Source organism: Ostrinia furnacalis, unplaced genomic scaffold (assembly GCF_004193835.3).
Source record: "Ostrinia furnacalis isolate ACB-3 unplaced genomic scaffold, ASM419383v2 OfSCF0890, whole genome shotgun sequence".
NCBI lineage: Eukaryota > Metazoa > Arthropoda > Insecta > Lepidoptera > Crambidae > Ostrinia > Ostrinia furnacalis.
The window spans coordinates 672,449-700,243 of record NW_021131129.1 but is presented as its reverse complement, the minus strand read 5'-3'; the positions used below and the strand labels follow the sequence as shown (position 1 = coordinate 700,243).

Here is a 27,795-nt window from a genome sequence, read left to right as displayed (position 1 = left end):
CAGGCAGTAAGGTCACTTTATTATTCCCGAAAAATGTATATAAGTGTGTCATAAATCTTCATGAAACAAAGCGAAAACACTTGATACAGTCACCGTTCACAATGCAGATCAAATTTATAAAATAGAATATCAAATATTACTATGTATTGTTTAATTATTGTTTTATTAAATTACTTACTGATGTTCCTGTTAATCCCTCCAAATTATGAATATACCACGATGTGGGCTTACCACATAACTCCGGTGTTCATTAGAGATCAAATAGCTTTGGGCTATTGTCAATTCAATCTATCCTAATATTATAAAATAATGCGAAATTAACTCTGTCTGTCTATCTGTGTCGCTTTCACGCCTAAACCACTGAACCGAGTTTGATGAAATTTTGGCATAGAGATAGTTTGAGTCCTGATAAACGACAAAGGATAGTTTTTATCCCGGTTTTTGAAACAGGGACGCGCGCGATAAAGTTTTTCTGCCACAGATAAAATTCCACGCGGGCAAAGCCGCGGGTGGAAAGCTAGTTACTAATATGCCAAAGATATTTTATGATACTGCATTTTATGTAGTCTTTAACTGAACCGACTATAGACTTTAGACCTACTGATTCCTACCTAGGTGCTTCGACTGACCCCGGGGTCGAATCGGAGGCCTCAGCTTTCGAAACCCGTTCCAACCACTAACCCATGGAGTTATTAACAATCTCGATACGGTTATTATGCATTTAAAACTGTTATAGAGACTCGAATCCACTAGATCGATATACTCGTATCTATGGTATACTCGTATGGAAGTTTAACAACGCCTAAAGCCTGGTCCATGAGCACGTAGAATCCCGTCCAATGACCCCAAGCTACCCATCCCTATCGCTCGCGCGTAATTATGTTGCTGTCGCGCTCGCACACTCACTGCGGGCGCCCTGCGCAGAGTCGCGGTCAAATATACCGTCATTGTTTGAAGATGAGAAAATTTCGTTTGTTTCAGCCGAATGACGTCCACTGCTGGACAAAGGCCTCCCCAAGGATTTCCATAACGACCGGTCCAGCGCTGCCCGCATCCAGGTATCGTATCCGCGACCTATACCAGATCGTCGGTCCACCCAGTGAGGGGTCTGCCCACAGTATACTCGTACATATACGTCTTCCAGTATCAGAAGGAAATAAGATGAGTTTAAAGCTAAGAATATACTCAAAAACATGTAAATTACTAAGCAAAACTCCAGTCAATGTTACCTGTTAAATGCGTAAACAAGTTATTTTCTTACGTCGCTAAGCGTCCAGGGTCAAAGTGCGAATCTATGTATGGAAAATATAAAACATTAACATCACATTTTCTCCTTCATTATCCGATCACAGTTTGTTGTTAACGCGTTAGTTATTTTTAAGTTTAAGTATTATTGTAAAGGTGTTAGGGAAAATTACGATGGAGGAACGTAATAGGAGCTCTAAATGGTTCCACGGTACTGCGTTGTTGTATACGTTGTTTGTTCTAAAGTATGTTTATGAACCAGTGCATCCAAAGAAACATGGTTTTTTACCGGGAGCCGATAGGAATTTGTACGCGGTTGCCACTTTGGATGGGTATACTTTGGTGAGTTTCTTTCTTTTTGTTTAAACGCTTAGATCTTATTTATGTGAACTATAGTTTAGTGTAGACGTGCTACTTGGTAATACAGTAGTTGAAATCAGACAGAGGTCCCGGGATTAATTTCCAGTGGGACGACTTTTTCTGCTCGGTTTAGTTGGGGGGTTGGTCTCGAAGCTCCGAAAAGGACCAAAAGTTAAGAAGCTTTTTAAACGTCTCCGTACTCGTATACGAACGAATGAACGAATAAAAAACTCCTTTTTAAAAATAAAATATTATATAATTTAGGTTGATGCATTAATTTGTCGGATTTTTAATAGTGCCTATAGTAAAATGTGAAATGTACACTTTCTTTTGAGAAATAAATTCTTAATCCTGAAAATGTATTGTAATTTTACTCTGATGAGACATTTTGCTCATCATATTTTAAAAACGACTACGCGACTATTTGAAAATATGAACTCAAAATACTACTATTTTTTTGTTGCCTTTAGATAGATAACTAGTTTTTCTGACGTAGATTTAATAAAGATCATAAAGAAAGCTCGATGAGCTCCTTCCATTAGCGCTCATCGATTATTATTTCTTTTAGCGTTACGTTGCCTCTTTGGCATTTTAAATAAAATTAAATTTAACAGCAACCAAAAAGTACTTTGTTACAAGGTAGGCTTTTAATCAATAAATCAAGATAGTCTTTGAATACCCTACGCAGTAGGCTGCGTGAAAATTTAACAATTTGAATTTCTCTTTCATTAGATAATTAATTTGAAAGATGACAATTTAATGACTTCTCATTAAAATTGATGGATAACATACCGAATTGACACAAGTTTAATTTATTAGTGAGAGTGAGAACAATTCGATTTGTTCTCTAAAATTCCTAGAATAGTTGAAATGGTAAAATTGGCACTAGATTTGCTATGTAGACAAAAAATAAATTGATACTTTCGACAGCCTATCCGACAGCATATACAGGGTGTCCCAAAATTTTCACCTCACACTGACACCAGAGTTACATGAGCTGAAGACGCATTTAACAAGTATATTAAGTCCATTTTAAAAAATAACTAATAGGTATAAGTCATATTTCAAAACTCATCAAACTTTTCTATGGACAATTGGACATGAATATTTTAAAACTTATGAAACTTTTCTATGGACATATTAAGCTTGTTAGATGCGTCTTAGACTCAGCTACCTCCAGTGTCAGTGTGACGTGCTTTTGGGACACCCTGTATTTTCGAATAATAATTATCTTTTCATAAAGGTTACTTAAACTTGTCATCTGCCTTACACTGGAGGGAAGTCGATCCTTAACTTCGTACTCCTATTTACTTCTGATTAATTTCATTGCGGGTCCAATGACAGTAACATACCACTTGACAAGCTTGACCTTCACAGGCAAGGTTTTTATTTTTAGGTGCAATAAAAATTAGAAAAATAAATGAGTTAAAAAAGATCTTGAAGCGAATGACGTCAGAACCGACAGACACAAAAAAATGCAGTTAAATTCTCATATACTGTGTCACCCTGACCTTTCTAGACGTAAACCCCAGATTAACTACCTACGCATATACATATACGTCAGAGCTATTGTTAAATAATCTCTACATAAGCATTAACAGACTTTGGTAGAGGTCAGAAGTAGTGAAAGAGCCAGCACATCCCATATTAGGTATATTGTCCCGAAGTGGTGGGACAAACTAGGTATTTTCAGGACGTGTATAACGCCCGTTTCGCAAACATTACTATGAGGTCTCACAGTGCGCGTGGACGCACAGGGTGACACATGAACCAATCATAGAGCTCTATTCAACGCTGTGCGTTCGATTTGCTGCTTCACTTCAGTAAGCATCGTTTGTGAATACGGGCGTAAGTGCCCTGTAGCCTTATTCACGTAACAAAACTTCAACGACAACAAATCGCTGAGTTGCGATCCTATCGAGTAACCGTTCTATCAAAATGACCCATGTGAATACGGATTTAGAACTGTTTGGACGACTTCTAAACGTCAACGAAATTTTGATTGAGTCAAAATACGTGAATTAGGTCACTGGAAAGGTCCTAAGTACTGAATAATTGATTTGATTTGATTAGGTAGCAAAGAAAATTCAGGAAAAATTTAAAGGGGATAAAACGGGATCCACGCGTACTAAGTCGCGGGCGGCCGCTAGTCCTGATAAGAATGTCACCTGGGGGGTGCAGAAAGGAATTTATGATGGAAGGAGCTTCCCCAGATGATATCGTTGTAGCTAATTTTAATCCCCTTCTGATCAATTGTATTAGCAAACTAAGCGGCCGCCCGCGACTTCGTACGCGTGGATCCCGTGTTACCCCCTTAGGGGTGGAGTTTCGTAAAATCCTTTCTTAGCGGATGCCTACGTCATAACATCTACCTGCATGCCAAATTTTAGCCCGATCCGTCCAGTGGTTTAGGCTGTGCGTTGATAGATCACTATGTCAGCCAGTCAGATTTAGATAAGTTACAATACCGCCGTCTCGAGATCCGAGGAACGCGGTTTCGAATCCCACCGTCGCTCGACTATTGTAGTGAGCCCAATCGTGACACAAGCATAATTATTTAGCTTACTCACGAGGGACTAACGGTAGTAGGTATTCATTTCTTAGTAATGCTTAATAATANTGTTATGGGGGCTGAAAATATAGGAAATGACCCATTCTATCCGCCAAATCATTTTGGCACACGATGCGCCAAACACCCTGTATAATTATACATATTAAAGACACTTTTTCTAGAAAAATGCTTAATGTTTTAGTAAACATACTTGTTTATAAAGTTTTGTACGAAGTGCTTAATCTCGTTTTAAAATATTCAAAGGTAAACAAGTTATAGGTACAGAGAACTGCAGTATCCTTGGACGTTTAAACGAGTTTTTAGGGTTCCATAGTTACCTCGACTATCTGATAGGTATCCGTTTATTACTTTTAGAATACAACGTGTTCCATTTGTTTTCCGGAAATTTTAGGGGTATATTCTATAAATAAAAACTAGTTAAAGAGTCTTAAGAATATGTGTTTCTAAAAGCATATTTTTGAAGATATTGTGTATACCTACCTAGTTGATTTAGATTATAGTATCTTAAATCTAGTTTTTTTGTCACCTAGTCTTTTTGTGTAGACTTTTTATTGATAAGTGTATGTAAAAATTATGAATTATTTCAGTGATAAATAGTTTTTAAATAATTTCGTATGAAAAAATAAGTCGAAAAAATTGTTGAATTTAACAAAAAAATGTAATGCCATTCCATTCTTTGAAGTGGTCTTATTAATACCCTAGAGTTCCAGGAAATCAAAAAGAGCACGTTGTATATTATTAATCTGAGTAAAAACAAACAGTGGATCATCTTCTTCTCCTTTTATTATGGCAACACGTCTTGAACAGTGGATCAACTTCACATCTTTTATTTCTTATGAAGTGTGAAACGTATAAACACAACATTGTCCGTGGCCGTGGTTAGTAGAAAAGAGTTTCTATATTATTATGTGGTTCTTCGTACCAACACTTACACTAGCTGTACCCGTGACTTCGTACGCGTGAAAATAATTTGAATAATATTTTCCGTTTTTGCAACATTTTTCTTCACTGCTCCGCCCCTATTGACTGTAGTGTGATTTTTATTTATTTATTTATTATTGATGTTATATAGCCTAAAGCCTTCCTCGATAAATGGGTTATCCAACACAAAAATGTTTTTTCAAATTGTACTGTAGTTCCTGAGATAAGCACTTTCAAGCAAACAAACAAACTCTTCAGTATAGATTATATGAAAGATGCACTAATTTCAACTCATTTTTTTATTAAGACCGCTAGTTAACCGGTTTGGAATGTCATTGCCGTAATTAAATTCATTAACAATTTAATGAAGTAATTAACCTTGATCGCTTATGTAATTAAAGTTATTATCATTATGTACAATGAACTAATAATAACTGTATGTAGGTATTTATATTAATAGATGCGACGCATAGCTGTATGTATTGTGTAACAAGCGTTGCAGGTTTGAGTCCCACAGGGGACAAATTGATGTTAGTGTGATAAACATGAACTGAATGAAATAATTACGATTGCTTATAAAGTTTATATACAGTTTCATAAGACTCAATAAGTGACACATTTTTAAAAACTAATTAAGGTCCTTGATCCACAAAGTATTTTTTTTTGTTCATCATCATCATCATTTCAGCCATAGGACGTTCACTGTTTGCTTGAACCTGGCTGTTCCACCGGCCGTCAGTTCTGCGTACTATGTGCCCTGCCCATTGCCACTTCAGCTTGCTAATCCGTCGGGCTATGTCAGCGACTTAGTTCGTTTACTGATCTCCTCATTTCTGATTCGATCTCGTAAAGAAACACAGAGACAAAGGCACATCATTTGATATGTTATAAAAAGAATATTAGTAATTTGTTACTCGTTAACCCTTCATGTTAAGCTACCCTCGTATTAAGCTAAATGCTTGTGTTTCGAGTGGATTCACTACAATCGTCTTTATAATTATTTATTTTTTTACCTACAACATTTCACTGTCATGACTTTCATATTAGTTGTTTTTGTCATTTTGACAGTTTTCTTCAAAAATTTTCCATTCACATTTAAATTAAAAATTGTTTACATATTATTTCCTTGTGTTTGCGCTTGAATACGAAAATATCAAACACAATGAAATTATGGATAAAAAGTAACATTGCAAATGAAGCAATCCAGGATTAAGCAACTTAATAATCACGTCATTATTAATAATAATAAAAAGAATTCCATTCAAGCTATTTATAAATGAAACCAATTTAGTAGACTGCAACAGAACTGGTTTTTTTAAAGATACAGATCTTGGCCTACCTATTAGCCGTGACTTCAGTGTGTATTTTGTATTATGTACGCCATGACGTCTTTGTATATTTATTACATACATTTTTAGTTTAACTTGTTTTGAAAAACAAACAATTGATTAGTGTCAAACTCACAATCACAGAGATCACACAAACAATTGTAAAGTGTATTTTTTTGTCTGAATACAAAAATGTTTTTGGAGAAAAATTCAAGATCATTTTTTGTTTAAATCTAAAAAATTGAAGAACGTTTTTATTCAAAAAAGGAACAGCAAATCAAGTTTAAAATCCAGTGCGTTGTTTTTTGTTTTTATTATTTCTAGACCGAGTTTTGACATAAATTTTAAAATGGAAGTAACAGATGTCGAAGGCGGATGTAAAACACTTGTGCCGAGAAAAAATACAGTGAGATTGGTGTTTAGAACAGTGTTACATGGACTGATACTTCTTCATCATACAGCAGTGAATTTGTTTGGTATAGCTTCTGTGGCTGTTAAAGCCTTAAGTTCGGACAACCCAGAAATATACCAGATGGGCTGTTTTGCACCTGCTTTTGGGACTAACTGGAACTTTGTAAGTTTGTTTGATTTGATTTGATTTGATATGATTTTATTTTCTTTTAAATTACAAACAAATATGTTACAAAAATTTACTTATCGACTAGACTTATGTACTAACTAGCTCTTGCCCGCGACTTCAACCGCGTGAAATTTTGTTTGTCACAGATAGTCATAAATTATAGCCTATATGTTATTCTGGATTATAAAGAATAATACTGTAAAGTTTCATCAAAATCCGTTCAGTAGTTTTTGTGTGAAAGAGTAACAAACATTCATCCAGACATCCAAACTTTCGCATTTATAATATTAGTAGGACTAGCAGGAAGTGGGAAGTGGTAACACATGCCATCATGTTTTAATATTTTACTATTAAAGTTGCTGGTTTTTTTTTAAACTTTTTGGCCAGTTTCCTGCGCTGCTTCTTCTCAGCACTGGCCCATTTATGGTCCCGAAGCAGTGGAAGGGTTAAAGGAATACTGGGACTTGTGGAAGCGCTTTTTAAAAGCCTATAAACTGAGTTTTTATGAGTTTTGGAGTAAAATAAGTGAATATTTCTATTCCTTCTTTTATGATAACGCGATTACAGTGTGTTAATTTATGACTAGCCTTTGCCCGCGGCTTCGTTCGTATTGATCGAACTTGTGATTAGAAACACTTCGTTTCATGAAGAAGGGTAAAGTAATTGTTATATCCCCAATAAGAATTAGGAGGGAAGTCGAATACAACTTCGAACTCCTCCTATGTTCTTCCGATTAATTTCGTTGCGGGTCCAATGACAGTTTAACTTTCCCCCGGGACAAACTTGACCTTCACTGGTTGGGTTATTGGCGGTCAAGCGTAGATCCTGGCTACACAGGAGTTGCAGCGGTGGAATTGAGAGGTGAATAGTCCCGTAATAAGGTAAATTAAATGTCTTATCAAGGGTTATGTACTACTTAAGGGAATGTAATGAGTGACTAATAAAATCTTTCCATAAAATCTTAATTTGACATTGCTTGAACTTGAAATCGAACAGGTTTGATGATCAACAACACTACGTTATAGGGACCGCAAAAATTGAGGTCCGCTGTCACTGTTGGTTAGGGCTTAGGGTCACAACAAATCTGGAAAATCGAAGTAAAACAAAACATATATTCAACAGATACAGAAAATATAATATGAAATTTAAATTTTTAATTTATAGAACAAAAATTCTGACGTACAGTCAGCGTCAAATACAATAATAATAAAATATTTATGAAGTGGAAAAACATTTAGTTATTTTTCTTACAGCCTTGCAAATTTTCCATAACTAACTATAACCAGTAACCGCACATTATAATATCGTGCAGATGCGCAACAGCGAATTATTTTGTACCTACGTGACATAAATAACGACTGCAGATTTGAAATTATCACTCACGTAATGCTTAGTCAGGGAATAAGTGGAAATAACAAGATGGTGATTGTTTCTAAAGCTGCATACACACGACGCATAGTTCGTGACATCCAAAATGGCCAAAAAGTCGACAACACATCCTTATTCCAATACGGATGTTTCCTGGGTAAAAAAGCAAGAGTTTTAATTAGTCCGTCAGTTAGCTTATTAAAAACTTCTCGACACGTATTTTTCACTTTTTAAAACTAATGAAAATGTAAAGAGAAAAAGCGTGCCAAATTTCTAAAGAAAAGGCCCGTGACGTCAGTGAGTGCGTAAAAGTGCAGCACTTTGTGACGTCGCGCGACTTCAACGCGCTATAACTTAGTAATATTTGTTTGATTGACAATTAAAAATATACGTGTCCAATATTTTTTTATATTCTTCTTCTTTTCGTGTCGACAACAAACCTACACAGTGTAAGCCCAAAACTCCGCCACAAGAGTGGCGTTGTCAGTAGCACTCATCAAATCCTCCTGAGTGCAGTTGCTTGGGCACTCAGGGCATGAAATCAGGTGCTTCAGGTGATTTTTTTATATTAAAATTGACGGACTAAAAAGTTTTTTTTTAGAAAACTAGCCTATTGTAACAAAGACGTGTTGCTAAAATTGCGAATTTTTTGGCCACTTTGGGTGTCACGAACTATGTATTTGAAGCTGATTGTACCAATCCCTCGAACATAAAAGTATAAACATTGTAAACAAAGGTAACGCAAAAACAATAATTAGTCTATTTAAAGCCAACTCTTACGCATTAGGGGTCATTCAATTGTTTTATGACTACACAAGGATAAATAGTTAATTACTGAAGAAGATAACTTGTTTGAAATTACGATGATTAAAGACCTTAGCACGTTTATGAACCCGGAAAGGGATCCTAACCGTATCAACTCGAGGCGGTCAGTAAGTATATTCTAGACGAACATTTCCTCCAACCCCCTTCCATCATCGGGGAACCAGACGCAGGTTAGCGTACCATCCCTATATTGTTGACATTCCACCAGCTCGCACTAAGCGTTTCGATGACTCTTTTATAATGCGAACAGCTAGGGACTGGAATTCGTTGCGTGCTGCTGTCTTTCCCGAAGACTCCGGCACTTACGGGGCAGATATGTACCATCCCACTCCACCCCACATCCACCCCCATCACTTAGATGGTTGGCAGTCCACAACAGTACGTTTCTTTAGAAACTTCCTGCCCCGTTCAACCAAACTGTGGAATGGACTGTCGTCTGCGGTGTTTCCTGACGGATACGACCTGTGAGCTTTCAAGAGGAGAGCGTATCTTCACCTTAAAGGCCAGCAACGCACCTTTAACGCCCCTGGGTCTGCGGGTGTCTATGGGCGACGGTAATCACTTAACCATCAGATGATCCGTTTGCTCATTTGCCTCCTGTGACATAAAAAAAAATTATCAGGTGCGATTGTGGTCTAATACCTGCCTTGTTGTGCATAAAAAAAATATTTGTATGAAACTACATACTTCAACGCACACTTATCCGCACCGTAACGAAAACGCCTCGCCTCGCGACTTACAGCGCGTGAGAGACGATGACAGCTCGCAAAAGGCGATACGGTGTTGATCCCTTTCCGAGTTGATATATCTGCTATTATGACCTGTAATTCCAAGTCTTTCCAACTCGTCTGACCAGCGTGGGGAGTGTAGACCAAATCCTCCATTTTTTTTATCCACAACGAGGAAACTCTTGGCCTGTATCTCACCTGATGGTAAGTGATGATCAGGTCGAAGGTGGAAGCGAGCTTCACCCGGAATCCTCAACCACGGAGGAACTGGCTATCTTACCTCTAACTGCCGGAACACAACAATGCTGTTAACATCGTTGTTATGGCGACAGACTTAGGTAAGATGGTGGTAGCTAGCCAGGCGGACTTAGAACAAGCTCTACCACCAACCAAACCGAATAGAAAAATCTGCCCGCACTGGGAATCGAACCCGGGACCTCTGCGTCTGAAGCAGGTGGTCTTACCACTAGACCACAGAGGCAGTTATCACAGTATGGATGACATGGACGTGTTTATTATTTACTTTAAACTTTGCAAGTGAGCTTACAGATCGGTCCATAACCAGTTTTTAAATTGATGTTATCAAAAATAACCTTGATATTCACCTTGCGACTTAAACTAATGGACCGCATTAAACTTGACCCTCGCTTGGGCCCAAAAGTGCAGGTTGTTACATCCGGGTCAGCCAGTAAAAGTTGCAGGTTGTAGAGGAATGCAGTGGGTTCCAAGTAAATGTTAGTCAGTATTTACAAATGATTGCTTGAAGTAACTCAGGAAAAAACGGTATTAATATTTTTTATTTATTTCTTTGGACAGTGTTTGTTACTTTATTTATTTAGTATGAAAAGATGACTCTCTCACTTAAACTTACTGTTGAAGCTTGTTTGTATCCAGTATGCACTTATGCAGTACCTACTGCAGTACTTGTCCTGGCTAGTGTTGGTGGTAGTCGATTTGTCGATGATATTAAAGTAACACTGTCTGTCTGCTGATTAAGTTACTGAACCAATTTTATGAATTATGGTTTATAGATGAGTAGACCATGGAAAACGACATAGGCTACTTATTTATAATACTAAAAACTCATTAATGTAAAACTTAAGAGAGCTTATTCCAAAAATGAAATGACCATTGAACACATTTCTAAAACTGCGGACAAAATGCTAATTATAGATAAAAAGGGACTATTCCCACCTCTCGTTCCCACCGCTGCAACTCCTGTGTAGCCAGGATCTACAGCTTGACTGCCAATAAAAACCCAACCAGTGAAGGCCAGTACTATTTATCGATAAAAATAAGCCTTCTCCCTAAAGACCGGGTAACACTATTGTAAGACTGGTCTGACTTGACGCTATGACACGCCTACTGACATTGACATTAAGGGACCTCCATCTGTGTCACACCTCCCTTACCTACATACGGAAACTACTATCACAAGTACATAATTGTGAATATGATAATATTGCTAAGTACGAAGATCCACAAGGTGGACCGATGACCTCCAAATGAGGAGATCCGCAGGAGAACCAAAGTGACCGACATACCCCCCAGAATTGCTAAAATCAAGTGGCAGTGGGCGGGGCACAAAGCTCGCAGAGCTGATGGCCGCTGAGGCAGAAAAGTTCTCGAGTGACGACCACTGGCCGGAAGACGTTATGTGGGCAGGCCCCCCACTAGGTGGACCGACGATCTGGTAATAGTCGCGGGAGCAGGCGGAGCAGGACTGGTCGTCGTGGAAATCCTTGGGGGAGGCCTTTGTCCAGCAGTCGACGTCATTTGGCTGAAACGAATGAACGAAGTACTCGTGAACACTGCCACCTATAGTAGAAGTTGGGAACCACGTGTCGTTAGTACTAATACTTACAATGGTTAAATGACGCTGTGAAATTTAGTTCTCAGATTTGACACTAGATGGCAGCAAACAGTTCCATCGATCGAGATCCAATCGTCAACTCTATGAGCTGCTTGTAACACTTGTTTCTATCACCGCTCACTAGATGGCGGTACAGTCACAAGAGTTTCGCGTGATTGACACTAGGTAGCGCTGTTAGCAAACATACAATTTAATTATAACAAAACTTAAATATTATTTGTACTGTATGCATATTTTTTTGTACTGCAATTCAACAATTTTGAGACGCGCATTCATTGCACTAGAAATCCATCTTGAATAAGTTACCAATATATATTTTTCAATGACTCTAACAAGGTTGAATAATCATCATCATTCATCATTTCAACCACAGGACGTCCACTGCTGAAATAAGCCTCCCTCAATACAATCAATTAGATTGAATATAACTCCCAAACTACGAAAAATCGTAGAACATACATGGGGGTTCAATCGATAGGTATGATCCTCACCTATCACATCGCACCGGCTTGATACCTTAAACTGGACTATACCAACCTCTCGTTCCCACCGCTGCAACTCCTGTGTAGCCAGGATCTACAGCTTGACCACCAATAACCCAACCAGTGAAGGCCAAGTTTGTCCCGGGGGAAAGTTACTGTCATTGGACCCGCAACGAAATTAATCAGAAGAACATAGGAGGAGTTCGAAGACCTTACAGGTCAACACCCTGTATAAATGCATCAAGACATAGTAACCATATTCTTTATAAAGATCATTTTACATTGCAAGGACTTTCCAAAAGATCCAAAAAACGCCAGGAAGGGCCATGCCGATGTATTTCCCAGCATGCAAAATTTTAATGTTCGTGAAGCTGCAAAATACTCGTATTTATTAAAATTGCATTAATAAACTGATCTTCGGGAAATCCTCACAAAGAATCTAATCAAACGAAAAATAATTTTGTTTCCTTGATAGAAAATGCAGGTTTTATTAAATACACAGTAGAGTAATACACGGTAGGCTTACTGTATAGTTGATTTAAATTATTTCTGTATTTCTAAACGACCTGAAAATATATTTAACCTTGTGATTTATTGAAATTATTTAAAAAAAAATTCTTGACTGAAATTCACCCTTGAGTTTAAGATTTCATTCTGCCTCATCAGAAACTAGACAAAGAAAAAAGCTAAACTTAAATCTAATCTTCTATCTAATATATCATCTATATTAATATAATTATATAATAACTCCAAGGTGACTGACTGACTGACTGACATAGTGATCTATCAACGCACAGCCCAAGCCACTGGACGGATCGGGCTGAAATTTGGCATGCAGGTAGATGTTATGACGTAGTAGGTAGGCATCCGCTAAGAAAGGATTTTTCGAAACTCCGTGCTTTTGTGCTTTTTTAAAGCCTACTTACAGAAATAAATGAGTTTTATGAGTTTTTTTTACTACACCCCTAAGGGGGTAAAAAGGGAACCACGCGTACGAAGTTGCGGGCGGCCGCTAGTAAATTCTGAAGATAAGTCCTAAGATATCGAATCGACTGAGCCTACTTGCATGTATATCGTGTATAAGATCCAACATTGTTCATCTTCGATTCAGTTTTCCTTATAGCCAGATGGCCTGCATGACTACATTATTTCAAGCACCGTTTATTGACATTTGTTTGTTTACAAAAAATTTACGTAAGCTAAATAATATCTCGATTTTTCATTTTTACGCCTCCATTGAGGATAATTCAGACTAAATTGATGCTTGTGTTAAACATAATATTATTGATCTTTTATGATTTTGATAGAGAATTTTTTCTACAACAACCTTTGCGGGCCTTGCTCTTGCTCAAAATCGCAAATGAATGGGTTACAATTTAAGTGTTTAGTGATTTTAGAACTTTGCTTTTAGATATTCCAAAATGTTCAGCAATTTTTATGCTAAGCTGCTGGATGCAGGCCGCTACCAACCGGTCAACATGGAAATCATTGGGAGACGCCTATGTTCAGCAGTGGACGTCCTGTGGCTGAAATGATGTTGATGAATCACAGATAGCAAAGTGCTAATCCTAGCTTATACTAGTCCAAAATCATGATCAAGATTCGATTGCTATGTAACTTTATTAGTTTCAATCTAAGCATCATAAACTATTAATATTTGATATCAAAGAAAAATTTTCCTTAAATTAATGTTTGTTTCTAGATTTGTACGTTATTATACGTAATCTTTTAATTTGATTTCAACTTTTACAACTTTGTTGTTTTCCTGATGCATTTTTTAGTGTTTGGAATTCTCTAGAATTTTGATTATGATGAAGTACATAGATTATGTGTCGGCCATAAAAATAGTATTACATTTATGTATTACTTTCGAAGAGGAATATAGTTACCACAAAACCTAATGGTTTTTGGGACTTAATCTCCATGAAGACAAACGCATCTATACTGTGACGTGGAAGTGTTATTTTTTTATCTAATTCACATCAAGATAAAAGCTGTTTGTAGTTGTAACTAGTGTTAACAAGTGCTATTTTAAATATAAAAAAATGCCTATGTTTAACTTAGTTTCGAGCTAATTGGTTCGTTCCAAAGACGTCCACTGCTGGACAAAGGCCTCCGCTAAGGATTTCCACAAAGACCGGTCCTGCGCCGCTCGCATTAAGGCACCTCCCGTGACCTTTACCAGATCGTCGGTCCACCTAGTGGGAGGCCTGCCCACGCTACGTCTTCCGGCTCGTGGTCAACACTCAAAAATAATTAGCTAATTGGTTAACAAATTATATCCACTGAAGTGGAACTAATGTCAATGACTTAAAAATGCCAAAAACGCTAATTTCCCAAAAATCCATACAAAATTGCAGGAAAGTACAAAATTACTCGGGAATTTCAAATTCGCAAAATCCTCGCCAGCCTTATGAGGTAACCAAAACAGGATTCATCTAAGGAAAATAAAACCATAAACATAACCGGCGTCCGATCATTTTGTTGTTACGATCAGAGCCGAGTAGTATTCAGAAAGAATTTAAAATGTGATTTTAAAAACTATCAATTCCAATTCGTGACTATTCTTTCCAAACCAGCTACTATCTGCTCCAATTTGTGACTACTATTCAAAAATGGAATTCGATTTGGAATCGGGCAAAGTGATTGCGTACACTAAGTGGCAGAAGTGTGTGTTGCTTATGAGAACTGTAGCCCATATTGTGTTCATAATACACCATGTTTTTACGTTTGCGTCTGGGAGTTTGTTGTGTGTGCATGCTGTGAGAAACAATATATCGAATATAGTGGATTCGTGTAATCATGGAGCTATATTTGCGACTAATTGGAATTTTGTAAGTACTTAATGTTTCATAATCATCATTTCCCATAGGATATTATGCTAAACATAAGCCTTACCCTATGACTTCCTAATCTGTTGGAAGCGGTCTACATAGTAATAGTAAGATAAACAATTAAGTTTGTCTTGTTACGTTTCACATTTTGAAGTGAATAATTTTAATGAATTTTGGTATATAAATAGTTTGTAGGTACCACCACAAAGTCTGAGGTAAAATTCTAATTTATAATTTTAATATAAAACCAAGATGACAAACAATATAGACTCCAAAAACCACGAAGGCAAAGTCGCGGCTATAAAACTTTACTGAAATAATATTAACAGGAGCCAAAATGGTTTCTTCCCGTAAATCATCATCATCATTTCAGCCATAGGATACCTACCTAGGTACAGAAAAATAATAATATGAATCAATACTTACTAAGCATATCTATATCAGATGGGTATGTATGTATGTTCATGCCTCGCGGAAGGAAAACCAATCGGATTAGCATGCTGGTATTTTAGATTATCGCATTTGATCAAGTAATAATAAATTGATACCATCGCGTTAAAGACTTGCAATTATGTAAACAAACTAGAAATAATATCAAATAGCGATATGTTTCGATTTGTACGTCCTAGGTATCGAACCTAGGATCACCTATTAAGAAGTGTAATTTAAACCACTAGGTCACGACTCACCATATCCCGTGCTAATTTAATTGGTAACAAAAGATAAACAATTTGTAAACATGATCTGAAATATCTTAATCTTATATCCTTTCGGTTGTTCACTAGTCGTAGGTGGTCGCGGATTCGAATCACGCGAGAGACAAATGTTTTTTGATGTGCAAGCACATGGTTATGTCATTGACATCTTCTATTATTTAACTAAATTATAAGCTAAAGATACATTTTTGTCTTCTCTTATGCTGGGTTACACCATCTTAATTTAATTTTGACAAACGTCAAAAATCTGTCAAACTCCATACAAAAAACACCGGTTATCGTTAAAGCTACGGTCAAAGTTAGGTGGTGCAACTCAGCCTTCATGTATAATGTAAATATTAAAGAATAATAATAGAATTATAATATAATTTGTCTGGTAGTCTGTCTGCTTTATAATTGTGCTGAACTGTTGACCCCTATGAGTATCGTTGACATTGATATGACAGCAGTGTTGCTGGTTTTGTCGGGAAAATAGTCCCCGTTTGTCGGGTAAATATTTGAGTTATAAAAATTATAGAAGTCCAAATAAGAAGTCATTGCAATAGGTACATCATAATATATTTTTGTTAACGATTAATCACAACATTGAAAATGAAATGTGTTTTAAAAAAATCTCTCTTTAATTTGTTATTCCTTAATCTTTGTTCTTTATTTTTGTGTGGAAAAATATCATATCCGACAATAAATATCCTATCAATATTATTATTTTGTGGCAAAGCAAGGTACATTGGGACGTGTATACGAGTAAGTAGGTACCCTAAGAAGGGCCTACAACCCACATACTGTAAAAAAATGAATGCGAATATATTTTGTGTGTTTATACGAGTAGTATTTTAATTACATATCATGTTCCAATATTGGGCATAGTATATTCCCAGAAACATACTACCTACAATCAGCGGTATAACTAAGTTATTTTTAGGGTAAACAAGAAATTAGGCTGACCACTCAATATTTAAATACGTCTACCGCCAATTAAAAAGTTATCATTAGTCGTCCTTTACTATAGCAGGCGTCTATTAGCTATAAGTTTAATCTTAATTAATAAATATAATAATTCTAAATTAATAATAATAATTTAAAAAATAATTAGTGATAGTGTAACATTAATTCCAAAATGGATGTCCTCTGGAAAGATACGAACATATTTTACAACGTTATGTGTTTTTTGATCACTGAAAACGAAAAGTTGTTTGATCGAAGTGATGCCAGATTGTACTGGAGAACAGTTATTCACATGTTTGGGATTCTCCACCATTTTTACGTGGGATTATACGCCGTGGGATTGGATTTAGTGGGAAACCCCAACGAAGAAATAAATAAACTTTACACCTATCGAACGGCGTACTTGACTGGCTGGAATTTCGTGAGTAATTGCTACATTTGTAATTTGTATTATTTATAAAAATAAATAATTAAAAACCGTGTAAAATCGAGGGTATTTTAATCATTTGCACCACGAGTGATTCGGACCGCGGTGAGAGTTGCCAAAGAACTGTTATTGAGATGGGGCTTTTAAAGTGGGTCTACTATTTTTAACAGACTTAAAAAAGGAGGAGGTTTTCATTTTGATTGTTATGTTTTTTGTTTCAAATATTAAATATTACATAATGTTAAAGTTTAAGTTATGTCCAGGAATTATTTTGAATTCGTCGAAAAACTGTACGTTCTTTATTGTATAGATAGATGCATTTTAGTATCATTTTTTTAATTTGACAACGCGTTTGATCGCTTAGCTAATTAAATAACAATTACTGATTCCAATCATAAGATGAATAACCAAAACAAAGCATAAGATCATCATCATCATCATCAGATCATTTAGTCACCACTGCATTTTATTTTACTCATTATAATAAATTAAAGACCAATTAATTATACACATTGTGTACAGTCACTAATTTGACCCAATTTGATAAGTGATATATAATCGAATCCGTGTGTTTCGTAAAGTATTTACTTTTTAGGGTTCGGTTAAACTTATCTAATAGAAAATATTTCCGGATCCTTGTTCATTATTATTGTTGTGATTAAGTAGTTTAAATTCCATTGATAACGAAAATGTGCGAGTTAAAACCCATACGATAAGTATCCGTAATAGTTAACTGATGAATGATGATGTGTTTTTATAACCAATCAGATTTCATTCATTTTTGGAAAAAAAATCTGATAATTGGTTATTCAAAAACTCATAAAACTCATTTATTTTTGCAAATAGGCTTTTAAAAAGCACTTTTACACGTCCCAATATTAACCCTATCACTGCTTTGGGACAATAAATGGGCCAGTGCTGAGAAGAAGCAGCGCAAGAAACTCAGTCACTATTGTCAGCGTCTGAAGCTCACTTACTACCACTATCAATGAAATCAAGACAGTTTCTCGAACTATAACATTATAGAGAAATAAAGATTGTTGGAAGAACCGCCTCTGTGGTCTAGTGGTAAGACCACCTACTTCAGACGCAGAGGTCCCGGGTTCGATTCCCAGGGGGGGCAGATTTTTCTGTTCGGTTAGGTTGGATCACCATCTTACCTAAGTCTGTTGCCATAACAACAATGTTAACAGCATTGTTGTGTTCCGGCAGTTAGAGGTAAGATAGCCAGTTCTTCCGTGGTTGAGGGTTCCGGGTGAAGCTCGCTTCCACCTTCGGCCTGATCGTCACTTACCATCAGGTGAGATACAGGCCAAGAGCTTCCTCGTTGTGGATAAAAACAATCTTTTGACAACTGAACCGATTTTGTGTGACATTAACTTTTGCCCGCGGCTTCACCCGCATGAAATTTAGTTTGTCACAGATCGTCATAAAATATAGCCTACATGTTATTCTGGGTTATAAACAACTAGCTTTCCGCCCGCGGCTTCGCCTGCGTAGAATTTTGTCTGTCACAGAAAAACTTTATCGCGCGCGTCTCTGTTTCAAAAACCGGGATAAAAACTATCCTATGTCCTTTTCCGGGACTCAAACTATCTCTATGCCAAGTTTCATCAAAATCGGTTCAGTGGTTTAGGCGTGAAAACGAGATAGACAGACAGAGTTACTTTCGCATTTATAATATTAGTAAGAAGTAAGATAGGCTTGCATTGCATGAGACATACTAGTAAAATTCCTATGGCCATGGTCGACATGGGTTTTTTTCTATAAAAAGATCCCAAAACATTCCCGATCGATATCCGCGTCGCTGTTTCCGTGCCCACGCGGACACTGATAGCACAACTAGGGTTGTTGTAATGACATATCGATATAATATCTATTTATTATTATCGATGATATCGGAGCCAAGAATCAATTCTTAAAACTTAACTAATATTACAATAACAAAAATCCTTTAAAATAGTACTTATTACGCAGCTACGATGCTACAGTATTCATCTTACTTATTTACTTTACATTGTGTGCTAGTGAGCTTACAGATCGATGCAAAGCTCTCACAACATTACCAAATAGAAATTACATTTAATGTTGTTAGTATAGTCTTGATGCATTATCGAGTCTTCCGTAGCTATTATGACCTTTAAGATTAACAACCTTGATGGGATTTTAACTATTATTATCCCTAGTCATGGATTTTCACTTGGGTTCTAATACTTGTAGTATTTTTTTCGCAGCCTCAATATCTCAATATACAGCATTATGTTAGCAGGATATTTCTTTTTGTTTGGAAAAAGCTATTGAGTATTGACTTTCGAGACCATGTTTAGTGTATTTCTTTAAAAACTGCGAGTAGGTATAATGTTTTTTCCATAAAAATATCGAAAATAAAAAAAATGCCGGTATTTTTACCGACATTTTTTTATCGATATAAAATAGCTTTGCATCTCTAGTTATCGGCACGTGATGATAATTTGTTTTGTGCACTTTGTACGGCCAGTGACCTACTGATAAGCCCATAATGGGGCAAGAATAGACCACGTGTGTTGGGCCCTGGTTTAGAGGTCTGGGGTTCGAGTTCTGTAAGGGTCACATCATCATCATCATCTCAGCCATAGGACGTCCACTGCTGAACGTAGGCCTCCCCCAATGCTTTCTGTTGCCCGGTTGGTAGCGGCCTGCATCCAGCGCCTTCCTGCTACCTTTACGATGTCGTCGGTCCACCTTGTGGACGTCTCACGCTGGGTTACATGTGTGTGGTGGACTGGAAGTGGAATGATTCTTCCCTACTAATCCATACTAATATTATAAATGCGAAAGTAATTTCGTCTGTCACGCCTAAACCACTGAATGGATTTTGATGAAATTTGGTATACAGCTAGTTTGAGTTCCAGGAAAGGACATAGGATAGTTTTCAGCCCGATTTTTGAAGCAGGGACGAGCGTGATGAAGTTTTTCTATAATAAACTAAATTTGACGTGGGCGAAGCTAGAGTAGTAAGTACTTACTTACTTTATGTTTATAACTAGCGGCCGCCCGCGACTTCGTACGCGTGGATCCCGTTTTACCCCCTTAGGGGGCGTCCATAAATTACGTGAGACTTTTAGGGGGGGGAGGGGGTCAACGAAAACCTCACTAAATCTCACGTGGGGGAGAGGGGGGGTCTCGGAAAATATCACGTAATTTTTTTCTCGCAAGAAATAGCGTAAAATTGCCAGAAAACTGGGTTATTGAAGTAAAAAAAAATGATTTTTTTATGATGATAATGACAATTTATTCCAAACCGTCTAATCCGCATTTGTGAACACTAAAGATGCAGAATAAATGTCGAAATTAAGAAAATACGAAATTAAAAAAACGTCATCGGCATCGCTATTGCGTAAAAAATTGGCCAAGTGCGTGTCGTGCCACGCGCAGTGTAGGGTTCCGTAGTTGTCTGTCTTTACCACAATATATTTCAGAAGCAAGCAATTACTTCATTTAACTAAAGTCACTTTTCATATTTTCTTCTAAGGAATTTTCACTGGTTAAGAAATTGTGTAAAACATGAGTCAAATGACTATTACTCTTAAACTAAGTAATGTATCTTAACCGTTGTAGTTTTCCTTGAAAAAATTCATCCCCACTTTACATGCAGGAGAGCAACCCCATAATTTTTTTTTTTTCAAAATTTTATTTTACCGTTTTGTCGGCGTGATTAATACACATACCTTCACAAAATTACAGCTCCCCTTGTCAGGACTACGGAACCCTAAAAAATGACATTACCTACATACGTATGAAAATAATATGTATTCGTAGTTAAAGTAACCAATAGTCAAATTTGACAGATGTCAAATGACAAGTGGTTAAATAACAGAAAAAAATGTTTTTATAACAATGTTTAACTTGACTTTTAGTACATTTTTTTAACTACTTATTAGTTTACATTTTATTAATATTTAACCATTAGTAGCAAAATTTAACAATTAGTTATTTTAACTATGAATAAAAAAACTGGTCCTAGGTTGAAGCAATTGCTTGTCTTACTAAACGACGGGAAGCTACGGAACCCTGCACTGCGCGTGGCACGACACTGGGTTACTGATTTTTTCATATAAATCTAATAGACTCGAAGCATAGACGTTGCAAAATAGGCATTTATTAAATATCACGTGAGATTAGGGGGGTGGGGGAGGGGGTCAGGCAAAATCTCACCAAATCTCACCAAGGGGGGCGGGGGGGTTGAAAAATTGCCAAAATTGTCTCACGTAATTTATGGACGCCCCCTTAGGGGTGGAGTTTCGTAAAATCCTTTCTTAGCGGATGCCTACGTCATAACGTCTACCTACATGCCAAATTTCAGCCCGATCCGTCCAGTGGTTTGGGCTGTGCGTTGATAGATCACTATGTCAGTCAGTCAGTCACCTTTGAGTTATATATATTTAGATATAGGTAGGTATTTTATGTGTTTTTCTGATGGAAGAGAGCAGCAGGTAATCCCTAGACTGCATCTTGCCATATCTTACATAACAACAGATGCGATTGCGGTCAAATACCTGCATTATTATCCATTAAATAAACTTACATTGTTTGCATGTTTTTAATTAATTTATCAATGAACGGTACTGATAAGTGGTAGTTTTTGTTACCGGGCTGCAACACGAATTTATTACATCATGTATTTACTATCATGTATCTATACTAATATTATAAATGCGAAAGTAACTCTGTCTGTCTGTCTGTCTCTCTTTCACGCTTAAACCACAGAACCGATTTTGATGAAATTTGGCATAGAGATAGTTTGAGTCCCGGGAAAGGACATAGGATAGTTTTTATCCCGGTTTTTGAAACAGGGATACGCGCGATAAAGTTTTTCTGTGACAGACAAAATTCCACGGGGGCGAAGCCGCGCCGCGGGTAGAAAGCTAGTGTTATATAATGCGAGCCTAACTTTTACTTAAGTTGTAATTCTACTTAAGTTGTACCATAAAAGCTGATTTTTATGTATAGTAAGTATTTGGGCAATGATTAGAAATTGTTTCCTCATCAGCCAGACAGTTTTAACAGTTTCAACTCTCTTGAGGGTAACTGCCAAAGCCACGATGACAAACTTCAACATTCTTAAGTAGGTATATTAGGACAAACTTTCAGCTTTTATAAAATGACGTAGGTCTAACGTTCACTTGCTCTTAGTTTATGTATGTAGATTTTTTTTATCCACAACGAGGAAGCTCTTGGCACAACTCTTGGCCTGTATCTCACCTGATGGTAAGTGACGATCAGCCCGAAGGTGGAAGCGAGCTTCACCCGGAATCCTCAACCACGGAGGAACTGGCTATCTTACCTCTAACTGCCGGAACACAACAATACTGTTAACATTGTTGTTATGGCGACAGACTTAGGTAAGATGGTGGTAGCTAGCCAGGCTGACTTAGAACAAGCCCTACCACCAACCAAACCAAACAAAAAAATCTGCCCTCACTGGGAATCGAACCCGGGTCCTCTGCGTCTGAAACAGTAGTTATGTCGGTCGATGTACCTACTTCAACTATTTGTGAAAGTCATAGGTTATTTGCATAAAAGTTTAATGCCCCGAAAAAGGATCTTAAATAAGGTGCTTGTCTTATAATCGCTGGAATCCAGTTTAATTAAGTTAATTAATTGAATCGGCCACTAATCAGTATAGTGGTGTGATGTGTCAACTAGAGATAACCTCTCGGACAAGGATCCGACATTCCGAAGAATATATCATTGATAAACCCGCTTACCTACAGCGTGATCTGGTAATTAGTTAATTAATACTTTTTTATCTTGGAACGAAGCAACCTTATTCTAAAGATCCTCTTCGTTTTGAGATAAAACTCTTTATACAACTTCGAAGTCATCCTATGTTCTTCTGATTAATTTCATTGCGGGTCCAATGACAGTTATCTTTCCCCGGATAAACTTGACTTCACTGGTTGGGTTTTTATTGGCGGTCAAGCTGTAGATCCTGGCTACACAGGTGTTGCAGTGGTGTGAACAAGAGGTGGGAATAGTCCCGTGCTTGGGTTTTTATTGGCGGTCATCCTAATAGATCAGCGCGGACGACGAGGGTCGAACTACCGACCCTCGAATCGGCAGCACACTTGACTAATCCAATCATTAAAATAATACGTTTGCTTCAAAATTAAAACATCTATTTGGAATGAGAAATACGAGAACTGTCGAACGTTAATATTATTATAACAAACTAGCGGCCGCCCGCGATTTCTTACGCGTGGAACCCGGGTAAAACGGGTTAGGGGTTGATTTTTGCAAAATCCCGTCTTACGAGCAGCACCTACGTTCTAAAAGGAATCCCCATACAAAGAGACTCCTAACACTTGTAGTTTCTGAGATTTCATGATGAGTGAGTCAGTCAGTTAGTGACCTTTCGCTTTTATAAATATAGATAAAGTAAGTAGGTAAATAATGTCAATTCAAAATATGTAGTAACTAATCTTCGTAAATTGTTGCAAAACGCTTTATATCAGAAGTTTCTAGTCTAGATTTGTAATTAAACTAAAATTAGGTCGACTATCTATGAAATAATGAGCAGCTCGTTATAAGCCCATTTTCTGTTTATGTTATCGAATGTCGTAACCTAATAAATAATGTTTTAACTGTATTATAAAACTACTAGTTCTAATAAATAGAGAATTTAAATAATAAAATCAATCTTAAACTTGATATAATGTATTTCACATTCACAATAGTCTTACGAATGGTAAAATACAGGTAAAATGTACGACGTTTGGTTCGTGAAACGGTGACACTGATACTGGCACTAGACCATTTTATATAGCGTCTCGATGTTCTGTTACAAGTAAATGTTCCAGTCTATAATTCTACCTTTAAAATAGCATACAGAAGGGACAAGACCATACCGCAAAAAAACGCCAAACGTAGCATGGCAAAAAAACAGGAAAATGGCGCTCTTTATTAGAAGCTAATGTGCAGCAGTGGACTGCCATTGGCTGTATTCATCATCATCATCATCTTCATCAAGAACCCTTTACAGTACTCTGCTGGACTCAGCCTCCTCTATAGTGGAGGATTTTGCCATGATCCCCACGCTTGGCAGGCGGGTTGGAGATCGCAGTTAAAATATTGATGTTTTCAGAGAGCGCTGCTGCCGGTTCTCTGTTTGATGTGTAGTCCCTAAGTCGCCTCTTAAGACACCCGCGGAAAGAGTAGGGGTTGGTGACGAATGTTTTCTACTCTGCCGTCACCACAAGGCTTGACTGTATTCTTATTAATGTATTTTTTTCCTTTGTTCCAGTCGTTCCAAACCGTGTTCCTGTTCCTGTCCCTCACATACGACATCTGCGAATGGCTGAGCTTGCACGAAGTGCCGCGAGCTAAGAAGATCGCCTACTGGAGGGACATCGTGTTCACTTCGCTGGTCGTGCCTTATACTTTGGTGAGTTATTTGTATGTTATGAAGGACTAGTCTAAGTGGGAATTAATGAGGACTATACTAGACTATCTCTCCTCTCATTCTTACTTCTGGAACTCCTATATGAAGTACTAGCTTTCCGCCCGCGGCTTCGCCCGCGTGGAATTTTGTCTGTCACAGAAAAACTTTATCGCGCGCGTCCCTGTTTCAAAAACCGGGATAAAAACTATCCTATGTTCTTTCCCGGGACTCAAACTATCTCTATGCCAAATTTCATCAAAATCGGTTGCGAGGTTTAAGCGGGAAAGCGTAACAGACAGACAGACAGACAGACAGACAGAGTTACTTTCGCATTTATAATATTAGTTGGGATATCTACGTAGAGTACAATGCTAAGATACGAAGCGAAGTTACTACCTACTACTACAAAAAAGCACCAGAGAGAAACGATTTCCGAGTTACAACTATCACATGTTTCTTTGTCTAGAATGTCTAGGGGGGCAGGATATGCTGTTGTCTTTCCCGAAGACTATAATCCGGGCATTTTCAAGGCGAGAGTGAATAGGCACTTACAGAGCAGATATGTACCATCCTAGACTGCATCCCACTTAACATCAGGTGCGATTGTGGTCAAATAACTGCCTTGTTATGCATAAAGTCAAAGTCAAAGTCAAAATTTCTTTATTTGTTTGGACTAATAAATAGTTCTTACAAATCGTCATTTTGCTCTTAAGGAGCCTCTACATGTCTCATAATCTTTTTACCCTACCAGCGCTTCGAGACCAACATTTGGCAAGTGCTGAGAAGAAGCGCCGCAACAAACTCAGTCAGTCAGTAAAAATAATATACCTACCTAATAACTGAAGTAAAAGCTGATGGTTCTTCAAGAAAAATAAAAGGTTCAACTAACGAAATTCATCGGAAGAATCGAAATTGCGCCAATGCAAGATCGTCGATTTTGCAACTGCGATCCATCATTGCGATTCGTTATTTCATGAGTTCGAACGCCGTATAGGAATCGCGCATTTTAGCGCGTTTTTAATTATTCATTTCATATTCATTTATTCACTTACTTACTTACTTACGTTTACTTTTCTGTTCTATTCCAGTTCGTCTCCCTAATGTTCTGGAGTGTATACTGGATAGACCGGGAGCTGGTCTTCCCTAAAGTCTACGACAGCATCGTGCCCTGGTGGTTCAACCACTGCGTCCATACAAACATCAGCATCGTGGTGCTGATCGAGACCCTCCTCCAGGCTAGAAGGAAACCGGTCAACTTGAAGCTGGAGCTGATCCTTACCACCTTTGTAAACGTGGGGTATGCTGTTGTGTGAGTATCTATTCGATAAGTAATAATTCTATTGAAAGGACACTTTAAAGAAAAATTATGAGTGCATTATGAGTGTCTTACAGTGCGCGTGGACGCACAGTGTGACAAACGCACCAATCACAGAACTCTATTCAATGTGGCTGTGCGTTCGATTTGCTGCTTCACTTAAGCAAGCATCGTTTGTGAATATGGGCGTTAATCTGCCAAGCTAAATAAGTGTATCTTACATGCACATATCTTAAGAATATTAATCCGTTTTCAAAGGCTGACAAAGGTGGTTTCGTCCGCCACATCGTCTAATACGCTATTGGGCCTGCAAACTATTATTTAATTGGAATTGAATATATCTTTGTCTGCGTATAATAATGAGGCCTAACGTGCATCAAGGCGCAACTCTAATAGTTCATTTAGTCTCTCAAGGATTCCATCATGACGTCATGATGTGTTTCTATTTGTTACTTTTTATGCAACTGTCCACATTGCATGCCGTGGCAGCCTTTAATTAAGACAACACTTAGTTCTACTAAGCACTTTTAGTTATAGTAATTCCTTGTATGCGTGTTTGTCTTGTTGGTTGTCCTAATAAATAAAATAAAATAAAATAAAATGATCATCATCAGGTCATTAATTAGTCTCTACTCTTGGAGAACTCTAATGCTTATTAACGTTTCATCATCATTTCCAGGTACTACTCCATCTTCTTCTTCGCAAACCGCTGGTTATACAACGTCTTCGGCATCATGACCTGGTGGCAGGTCTGCATGTACCAGCTACTCATCTGGGCGTCCAGTTACGTCTTCTATTACATGCAATTCCCTATCAACCGTCTCATCCACGGCTCTGAGCCCGAACCAGAGAAGACCGTCATCGAAAGAGTGGAAAAAGAACCCCAGTTAGAAAAAGTTCCCGAGCCTGTTGAAGAGACCGTCTTCGAAAAGAAAGGAAACGGTGTAGCTAAGAATTTCGAGATAGCAGCTATGCAGAATAATCTAGATACGATGGATGCGCCTTTTTCATCTGATAATTGGAGTCTAAAATACAGATCGCTGAGAGAGAAGTTCGAGAACTCTAGGTTATGAAATGAATGTGATAAACCTGTGATGTAATAGTTCAAAAGGTAGCTTATGGCAGGATTGTGACGAGGATTGTCTCGTAGTGTCGCAAAAATGTGTCATTGACTTTTAAGAGAAAGTTTAATGTTTTGAGCCTCTGATACTCGTATACTGACGTAGCGGTGCAAAGTTAATGTTTCCAAAGGCTACGGTCTTCTAAACACTATACCCTGTTAGGTAAATGGGTATATGAGCCGACACTAGCCCATGTTAACATCCCAACTTCCCAACTAATATTATAAATGCGAAAGTAACTCTGTCTGTCTGTCTGTCTGTCTGTTACGCTTTCCCGCTTAAACCTCGCAACCGATTTTGATGAAATTTGGCATAGAGATAGTTTGAGTCCCGGGAAAGAACATAGGATAGTTTTTATCCCGGTTTTTGAAACAGGGACGCGCGCGATAAAGTTTTTCTGTGACAGACAAAATTCCACGCGGGCGAAGCCGCGGGCGGAAAGCTAGTGGGCATATAAATGGTATGGTGAAGTCAAAAAATTGATATCTTCGTTTTAATTATCTTAATTTTCATACAAATTGGATTTTATAAAATTTATTTTGTATGAAAATTTAAAAAATTATAATGATGATATCAAATTTTTGACTTCACCATACCATTAATATGCCCATGTTAACATGGGCTAATGTCGGCTCATATACCCATTTACCTAACATCCTATATACGGCTTCTGACGTCAGCCTCAAACATTCCTATCGACATCTGTGTGCCTACCATGAGTTTACGTTAGGTGTG

General features: G+C 37.5%; 1 protein-coding gene across 3 annotated transcripts; it reads left to right on the top strand.

Moving 5' to 3' along the window:
- Positions 1 to 1,394: 1,394 nt before the first annotated feature.
- LOC114350423 (androgen-dependent TFPI-regulating protein) lies at positions 1,395 to 27,032 on the top strand. 3 transcript variants are annotated; one of them, XM_028301230.1, is made up of 4 exons: positions 1,395 to 1,587; positions 24,487 to 24,627; positions 25,713 to 25,933; positions 26,619 to 27,032. In XM_028301230.1, exons 1-4 carry the CDS (start codon positions 1,420 to 1,422, stop codon positions 27,010 to 27,012), a joined length of 924 nt encoding a protein of 307 aa, XP_028157031.1. In that variant the 5' UTR covers positions 1,395 to 1,419; the 3' UTR covers positions 27,013 to 27,032. The 3 variants fall into 3 exon arrangements, with proteins under 3 accessions (XP_028157031.1, XP_028157029.1, XP_028157028.1); XM_028301228.1 differs by lacking the exon at positions 1,395 to 1,587 and adding an exon at positions 6,515 to 7,000; XM_028301227.1 differs by lacking the exon at positions 1,395 to 1,587 and adding an exon at positions 16,905 to 17,198.
- Positions 27,033 to 27,795: the final 763 nt, after the last annotated feature.